Source organism: Salvia splendens, chromosome 5, assembly GCF_004379255.2.
Source record: "Salvia splendens isolate huo1 chromosome 5, SspV2, whole genome shotgun sequence".
Taxonomy (NCBI): Eukaryota; Viridiplantae; Streptophyta; class Magnoliopsida; order Lamiales; family Lamiaceae; genus Salvia; species Salvia splendens.
In genome coordinates, this window is record NC_056036.1 from 14,253,507 (window position 1) to 14,262,788 (window position 9,282).

The 9,282-nt window shown below is 40.0% G+C and overlaps 2 protein-coding genes across 2 annotated transcripts; one reads left to right on the plus strand and one right to left on the minus strand.

The window, feature by feature from the left end:
- Window positions 1–1,094: 1,094 nt before the first annotated feature.
- On the minus strand, window positions 1,095–4,131 carry LOC121805212. The gene is made up of 7 exons (XM_042205004.1): window positions 3,893–4,131; window positions 3,502–3,612; window positions 3,363–3,431; window positions 2,686–2,817; window positions 1,786–1,863; window positions 1,583–1,705; window positions 1,095–1,503 (listed from the first exon to the last, which is right to left on the minus strand). Exons 1-7 carry the CDS (start codon window positions 4,115–4,117, stop codon window positions 1,315–1,317), a joined length of 927 nt encoding a protein of 308 aa, XP_042060938.1. The 5' UTR covers window positions 4,118–4,131; the 3' UTR covers window positions 1,095–1,314.
- Window positions 4,132–4,310: 179 nt separating this feature from the next.
- LOC121805211 lies at window positions 4,311–7,366 on the plus strand. The gene is made up of 5 exons (XM_042205003.1): window positions 4,311–5,187; window positions 6,002–6,054; window positions 6,224–6,390; window positions 6,477–6,628; window positions 6,712–7,366. The coding sequence occupies exons 1-5, from the start codon at window positions 4,386–4,388 to the stop codon at window positions 7,068–7,070; spliced, it is 1,533 nt and encodes a 510-aa protein (XP_042060937.1). The 5' UTR covers window positions 4,311–4,385; the 3' UTR covers window positions 7,071–7,366.
- The last annotated feature ends 1,916 nt before the right edge of the window (window positions 7,367–9,282 follow it).

Genomic DNA, 9,282 nt, shown 5'->3' on the forward strand with positions numbered 1-9,282 from the left:
TTCGGCGGCGCCAAAAATCGGCGAGCCGCCCGCTCACCGACCACTGGAGATGCTCTAAGATGAAAAGCACATCATGCATATTGTCAACTCAAAATAAACCAAAGACCATTTAGAATTTAGTTATTTTCAGAGTTGATCAATTCACACTATTATATATTTCTGACATGTACACATATAAATTTGAAGTGTGTTTGGTTCGAGCAAATTAGACTAATTGAGTTTTCTTCGGCTAAATATGAAAGTCAATCCGGTTTAGGAATGAACTCAAATCCCTAAAGCCAATTCACCTTGAGGGTCTGTTTGGTACACGGAATTGGAATTGAATTGGAATTGGAATTCTATGGAATTGAATTGAAAGGAATTCAATTCCAAATCTTTTGTTTGACAAAATGAAATAATTGATATGGAATTGAATTTAAAAATTTGTGTGAATGTGTGTGTGAATGTGTGTGTTGTGTACCGTGTGTGTGCTGTGTGTGTGTGTATGTGTGAGTGTGTGCTCTGTTTGTGCTGTGTGTGAATGTGTGTGCTGTGTGTGTTTGCGTGTGCTCTGTGTGTGTGAATGTGTGTAGTGTGTGTAAGAATGTACGCATTGTGTGTTGTGTGTGTAATTTAATAAATATTTGGAATTTCACTCCTTTTAATATGTAATTCAAATTGTGGAATTAGAGGATTTGAAATTATAATTCAATTTCAAATCCAAAAAATTTTATGATACCAAACACAGCTGACTGAACTTTAAATCTAATCCTTAAAAAAGTGGTTTGCGTTTTTCAAATTTCTAAATATAATAAAATAAAAAATACTATAATATTTTCAGAAAATAAAATATACTAGTATATCATACTTGATCCTTATTTTCCTATTTTGCCTCTAGACCTAAAAGATCACAAAATATATTTATTTACCTCCAATAATTGCAGTCATTTCTCCCATTTAAAGCATAACTTATATGATAATTATTTAAGCACTCCAAATGATAGCACAAAATTTACCCCCTCTACTTTTAAGCAACTTAAAGCAGAACTTTGTGTAATCATTTCTTTTCTGGGGAATTTACTCTGCTTAACTGCCTGGCTCATCATATATAAATATGCATTCAAAACATAATCTTATGCTACTCATATTAATAGTCTCTTCAAAATCAAAGACAACAACTGTGTGTTGTTAATTGGGCGCTAACCAAATCAGGAGTTTATGCACATTGCTGGTAAAATTACAAATTTGTTGTATGCACCTTACAAGGCAAATATGAAGGAAGACGGAAAAAGAACTAGCAGAACCAGCTTCTTGTTGCTCCATGGCTTTCGATTTCTACAGCTCTGCTTTGCCAGACTGCGAGCTCTTCTTCCACTCTGTTTTCTTGCTCTGCCACCACCGTCTTAATTTAAATGAGACACGATCTGTATGTTCCTTCAGTTTCTCTCCAGCATTGAGGATTCCTTTTATAATCATTTCCTTCCAGTCAGTCTCTTTCTCCGGTTTTTGTCTCAATGCTTTCCCCTGTATCAAGAATTCAGTATAAACTTTATTATAAGCTGGTTTGTAAGTTTAGTGAACAAGCAATGGATCTTTGTCCTACCAAGTTTGAAGGGAACTCTTCTGCATCCTCATCCTCGTCCTCATCTCCACCTTCAGCACCAAACTTTTGATTCATCAAGTCTTCCCGTGAGTACATCTTCATTCCCGGTGCTCCTGGCATACCCTGAAGCAAGTAAAATATAGTATGAAGTTTGACGGTTAAATTAAGTCTCAGCAACCATAATCATTTTGCTCCTTTATTACCTCCATTGATTTCATCAGCCTCTCCATTTCGGCCTCTTTCTCTGACTTGGCAACGAAAGGCTCTCCAGGAGCCCTATCCTGAGCAGCAAAGAAATTAACATGAGATTGTGAGAGCATGCTACACTCAAAAAGAATGTGGCAGACAAGTAGCTGCCATTTGTTTGATGAAAGACACAGTAATCACTAAAGCATATGTGACATGTTTTAGAACTAAAATCTCAATTTACATTTTTCACCAAAGAGATTCTCAATTGTTAAAGGGTATTCTGTGTTAAACCAATAGTCCTTTCAATGTGGATTTCAACACGTATAACTTATTCCACACCAGTGTTCCAGAATAGGGTGTTTCTATGATAATTTAAAAGTAGTTCGTGGAGACGCGCATATCTTGGCCACAAATATCCATATTGAGAAAAGGAGACACCTTTAATAATGTCCAGGACAAAGGGATGCAAAGTAGCAATTGGGTACAAAGTATCTTGGGATCTTAGCTTGGGCAAGTCCTAAAGATAAGCCTAGAACAAAATTTTGAACAAATAAACCCTCGGAAGGAAGCTGTCCACAATGTGCATAATGAGGATTTAAAGTTGAGATGGAAAGAACTATGAGAAACCTTAATGAAAAACTATCATGGAGATAACTCTACCTTTGGCAGGCATAAGAAGGATAAGTAAGCTAGCACAATGAGGATTTACAATTGTCATATAAGATCAACATATCTATCATCCACCTCTGAATTATAAATATCAAGTACTATCATTTACATTCAGAAAATCGGATTCATAACTAGAACAGAAGGGTTGTCAGGTTTTACAAATTACTGAACAACATCTTATGATAAAGGCGAGTGACAAGCAAGCACCAATTATAGATAAAACTAGAGAGTTTTCGTAAAACTACCTTAGGTACTGGTGGTGGCTTCGATTTGCAGGCACCTGTCAGGTCCTTACAAACAAAATTTACAAAAGCATTAAGCTGGGGCTTCTTCTTGTACAAGTGTTCTGCAGCATCTGTATCTGAATAGCCCAAAACCTGCAAGACCCCAGAATGAAGAATTTTTAGGTTGTTATCATACTACTGTTGCGGTGTTGCCAAAACAAGTAAGTCAAAGAAATATTATAAGGGAAATACCATTGCAGCTATGAAACAATAAACTTTACATGCCTTGATCTATCTATATTTGTTAATAGTTGTGAATTTCTATATATACATCATACAAGAGCAAAACATATTACAAGACTCTTAGAAGAACCCCTAGATGGAACCCGGAAACGTTCGAGTAGCTTAGAAGTTCATTAAGAGATGGCTTCGCCTACTTTTTTCCCAAACGAAATATGGATCATCCTGCCCTTCCTTATATATGATGTCTATGCTGAATGAGAAAACCCCTAATACTGAACCAAGAACACGTGGAAAATGCATATATACTTCAGGTATTAAGCGTACAATTACGGAGACTATGATCCAAGTATTTGCTTCCACTCAGCAGCCAAGTGAGAGAAATCCTATATGATATGACAAAGCTTAACTCTTGACAACAGAGTTCTAAAACAGATATCGATTCGTCTCAATCTCACCTCTTGACAAGCTCGCTCTATTGTTTTGCATTCTGAATTACATTGCCCTTCAGAGTCTTGCTCGACAAGCTGAATAAGAACAATTGTAAGCAACTTCGCATCAAACTATAATAAACATCTCAAATGTACATTCTTTTACCTCGAGTTTATCCCCTTTCTCCACTATATCAATTTTAAGTATCCAATCAGCTTCCCGTTTCTTCAGATTGCAAACATTCTCCGCGATTTCTATAATTTCATATTCTGATAACTGCATCCAATTTTTGCATATTTCCATCACAATTGTGTAAATGAAGTACATAAAAATACAGTAATTTGATTGCACATAAACTGAAAACAGACTGCATGGATCTCTAATCAAGTATCAACCAAGTAACTCCAAATTGATACTTTAGTATAAAATTAAGCAGTTGAGAGGTAAAGAAAGCAATGAAAAAGTAAAACAGAACAAAAACTTGTTCTGTCGATCGCCAAAATGAAACAGAAAAAAAGTTGTTGAAGAATAAAAGAAGGCGAGAAAATGAAATCACCTTTTTCGGGGAAACCTCGGATCCTTTGGCTTCAACTTGGTGGTAAATTTGAGATGCCAGCTTCTCACATACTTGACATTTTATATATGGAATGTCTTCTTTTCTGGCAATTCCTACAGGTTTCTTGGCACTGTGCGATAATGGAATCAGTGAGCATACTATAACTAATGTGTATAGCACCAGCAATTGTGATGAATTCATGGATTTCGTCATCGTTTCGCCCATCAGTTCTGGTTAAGAGTTCAAAATTGCAGCTTTATTTGTTTCCTTCATTAATGTGCTATACGACGTCGTTAGTTAGCTGAAGTGAGTTACGTGTTACGTGGTTTTTGATTGGTTAATGGGAGCCACGTGTACCACCACGTGTTCCACAATTTTTTCCTCAACGGTAGACTGTGATGCAGAAGATCTCCGCCCAACTTCCTAAACCCTAATTTCTGTAGACGAAATTCAAAAAGGGTTTAAGCATTTCTCCTTCTCCTCAACCTCAGCCATGGCGTCAACCCCAACTGCAGCTCAATCTGACAATCTCGTCCGTTTCATAGGCAAAAACTACGACGTTTCCCTGAACCAGTCAATCGAAACTCTGTTAACCTCTTTGCGAAAGTCCAATTTCCAGAATTCCGCTAATTTTGTAACCGAGTTTCAACAATATGTGCAGTCGAAACCCGAGCCGCCTCTGGAAAGCATCTGGGTTTATGCAGCGCTGAGTTTTAGCTCGCAAAAAGCCGAACCTTTTAGTCGTCTTTCAGAAATTAGAGATTTGTTTCAGCTTATAGTTTCTTGCTCCGCGTCTTGCAATTCGATAAAGTGCATAGCTTTAATTGCGCCGGTTATATACAATTTGCATAAGTTAATTCTTGATTTGAAGGGCTTTCAGTTGGGATCCAAGAAAGAGAGGAAACTAAGTGGAGAAATCAAAAGTTTGGTGGAATCCGTTTTAGGGCATATAAATGTATGCTGTAATGAGTTTGATCAAAACTTTGATGAGTTGGAGAACTTGAATAGGCCTCTTGATGATTTGATTAGTGTTTGGTTGGTGGGTAACGGTGACCAGGCTATGAATGCAGAGTCTTTGAGGGTGTTTTTTCCACTCTTGAGCGATGACATTGCTAATATGGTTAGTGTTGAAGGATGCGAGACGATTGATCTTGCAGGTTTTGTGGTTGCCGAGGCTTTCCTCTTGGAGTTGTGCTGGAAAATTCGAGAAGAGGGTTTTGGGGAGAAGGTGCAAAGTGATCTCAGATATTGGATTGTTGGCTCTGTTACTGGATTGCACAGTTCATATTTATATGGTTAGCATTATCATTGGCATTGGAATTACTTGATTGTGCAATCTACGTGATTTATATCTAAGTTTAATATGCTTTGTTCTCTTCAAGTTTAATGTTATTCAGCCACATTCGTTTCAAAGGGGGTTTCATTTAATAGAGATATATACAACTTCAGGTTTAATTTATTCAGCTACATTCGTTTAAATAGGGGTTTAATTTGAGTATGACCATGATGTCTGCTTCATTTCGTATTCATATCTTGCTTCTGCTTGTGGACTGCCATCGTCTTATTTCTATGGCCATTATGATAGTTTGTATGATAATCATTTATGCTAGAAATCTTTATGGTCCTTTACATTTGCATTTTTCCTATGCCCTGGCCCCTGGGACACTAACTGAATGCTTGATGATGATTACTTCTTACTTTGATGATAACCTTATTTATTACTTCATTTCTTTTGCCTATTTGACTGCTTGATAAGAGGCTGAACTTTTCATTTGCTGTCCTAATGTCCAAATATTTGTATAGATGGACCGAGACAAAAGTTACAAGAATAGCTGAAAATTTGTATACTGTATAGAAACCAAACGATATACTAGTGTGTTAGTATGTTTGGGATATATTTACTAGATAGTGCTTATGTATAATATTGTTATCTATCATTGTTGTATTTATAGTAGGGATATTTTTTATTTTTTAGATGTTTTATTACCTTGAAATCCTTTTATTCTGTATTTTATTTTCTAACTACTGTGATAATACGGAGTATTTCCTAAATCTTTTTCTATGACGTGTTAAATTGATAGACTCTGTCTTCTTTGTTCTGTGCTGCAGGGACTCTTCTAAGAATGCTTTTGGAACCAGTTTTGCCAATAAGCTCCCTCGTGGTCAGTTGGTTTATTCTTTATCTACTTTCTGCTTTAACACTTTGTAAATGCTAGTGTGGAATCTTATATTATCTCTGACATCTATGCTCCAAAAATTTCCTTTCACTAACAGGAACTGTTGTTTCCTCTTGCCTCACGCTCCATTAACTATATTGTTAAATTCACGCAGAACCTTGAACATCAGGATGATTTGAAGAAAGTTCTGTTTGATGCTCTTTTGCTGGTGGAGTATTCTTTTCTCAATCCGGAAAGCTTAGGTAAACTGCCAGCAAAGCATGCCAAACGCGTCATGGTTACCAAATTGATTGCTAGTCACGAAGCAATTGAGTCATTTAGGTGTGGGTTCGTGATGTACTATCTTATTCGAAACAAGTCTTTTTGCTGTGTAAGCTTTACATGAATGTGTTGCTGCTATGTTGCAGGGAACAAGGAGACCAGACGAAAACTATCGCCTATCTGGATGCATTCACTAATTCTAGCTTGCCTAGCTTAACAATTAAATGGATCAGGAATGAGCTTGGCAGTGACTTCAGCACTAGCGAACCAACAGGATCATCACCACGGGCATTTCTAAGTAAGTAGTTACATTTTCATTGATCTCTCGTTTAAATGCAGGAAGAAGCTTGTAATACTGAAAATGAGTTTGTTGATGTTCAGGATGGATGTTGAACATAGAGAACAAAGGAATAAAAATATTCGATGATGATATGTCGAAATTTCGTAGTGCTTTTAACTCTAAGGAGCTCTCGGAGCAGCTTGCAGACATGGAAGAAGGGAGGAAGCCTGATTCTGATCTGCTCTTCTATATGGACTACAAGGGCCGTGAAGAATATGGAAGCGAGGATGATGAAGATATGGGTGGAAGAATGAACGCTGCGTTTACTTCTGCTGCGCAGTCGATGGGGTCGTCTGAGCAAGGAGGAAGAAAACGGAAGACGAAAGACAGTAAGAAGAGAAAGAAGGTGAAGTTTGTGAAGTATAATGTTAGTGAAGAGGCACCCTTGTCACCAGGGTGAAATGACGATTCCGACGGTAGGGAGTGACCTTGAGAATCCATCCTCGGATGTGGAAGTGAAAGACTGAAGATTTCTACTCTGTTAGGAAGAAAATGTAACCTCAATTTTCAGCTTATGGATGCATCTCAACTCCCTTGCTTGCCATTTGTATGTTGTTTCACTCGCAATAGGAAGCACATTTTAGGATTTATGTGTTATAATCTTTTTTTTTTCTTTATCGGGAAGAATCGGCTTGTTGAAACGTGAAACTTGTGGACAAGATGAAATTACATTCAACTTATTGATTGTTCATGTTATAACGAATCTATTGATGTTTTATCACAACCAAAAGAATGAAAATGCAGCAAGAGGAGTATTAAGTCAGCTTTGGATACAAAAGCAAAAAGTTAACAGACAGCTCGCAATGCATTTTGGCAATATAGTTTCCCATTATAACAATCAAATGTACTTAAATCAGAGAGCTGCACCATCTTTATGTTTAGCATTTATTAATTGTTGTAGTGAAAGTGATGAATAGTTGGTGAGTTGGTCATACATAAGATATTAAAGATTAAAACATCATCATTACCAATAATGATTCAAGGACACCATCATTCCCCACATCCACATTATATGCTAATGCCATCCTATATTTTCCAACACTCTACCAAGGTTGTCACTTGTCACTGTTTCCGTCTTCTTTATTGGCGTTAAAGATTTAGGAGATTTTCCTAATTTAATCACCGGCGATTCTCAAAAAAGATTTCTGAAATGTGATTGTTTTAAGGCCATCCGCAATGGGGTGGACGATGGCACGCCAGATGGCGCGCATCGTCCGCGCCCGCCATCGTCCGTTCCATTGCGGGTGCGTGACATAGGCCGCGGACGATCGTCGCGCCCTATACTAAGGGCGCGGAGTATAGGGCGAACGATGCCCATCGTCCGCGCCATCGTCCGGCCCATTGCGGCCTACGCGGACGATAGGCCATCGTCCGCACCATCGTCCGGCCCACTGTGGACTACGCGGACGATGGCACGCGGTTTCGTTTTTTTATAAATAGAGTTCATTTGTAATTTCATTTCACGATTTCAGTTTCGAAACTTATTATTACTACGAAATGGATTCAAGTCTCAATAGTCCTATGTTTAGCGGAGAGGCACGTTGGCCGGGTACAGAACCCGGCGAATATCGTTCGTTCGACGCCGACACCCAGTACGATCCCGATTTCAGTACGGAATCGTACGGGTTGTCTGACATGGAGCCGTCTTCCGATCCCGAACCCGCCGCGACCGCTTCCGCCCCAGCCAAAAAGAAGCGGAACCGGCAGCGGGCGAGAAGTTGCCGCCTCCCGGAAATTGCGATGAGTACGCCCCCGGCCGTACGAACTACACCGATGACGAAACCCTCATTTTGGCCTGGTGTTGGGTAGATATATCGGAAGACCCGATTTTCGCGAACAACCAGAGGCAGGGCGCGTACTGGGAGCGCATCGCCGGCCTCTACAATGAGGCTAAGCCGCCGACCGCGTACAAGCGCAAACGTGAGCAACTCCGCAAGCACTGGGATCAAGTGAAGAAGCAAGTGAACTTGTACGCGGCGGAGTTCGAGAAGTCCACGCGGGCACAGGGGAGCGGCGAGAGCTTGAGCGACGTGCGCGCTAAAGCGCAGTTGTCGTACCGGTCGATGTACGCGACTTCAAGCACGAGGCCATCTGGGCGCTCTTGAGGGACAAGCAGAAGTTCCAAGGTGTAATTCTGCACACTTGTGCGCCGAAGAGGACGAAGACCACCGAAGCTGGTGATCACACGAGCAGCGGCAATCACCCGGTTGACCTCAACCGGACGTACGTGGATGAAGGGAGTTCCGGCACACCGGTGTCCTCCCGTCATCCTCCCAGCGTCAAGGCTGCGAAGGCCAAGGGAAAGGCGGCCGCGACCTCATCCTCGACCGCTGCAAACCCATCTCTGTTCCCGGAAACGCTCCCGACCCAGACGACCACCGCGTTTGAGTCGTTGGCAACAGCGTCGATGGCGAGGACGTTATTGCAGACGCACAAGGCCCTCAAGAAGTGTACCGACCCCGACGAAGCTGAATATCTCCGGACGTTAATCGATGAGCTGCGTCGGAAGTTGGGAATTGCACCGACTTAGTTGTTTTTTTTTTGTAAGTTGAATGGTGTAACTTTTTTGTATTAATGCGTCGCCATTTGTTATTTAGACGTTTTTTATTTAC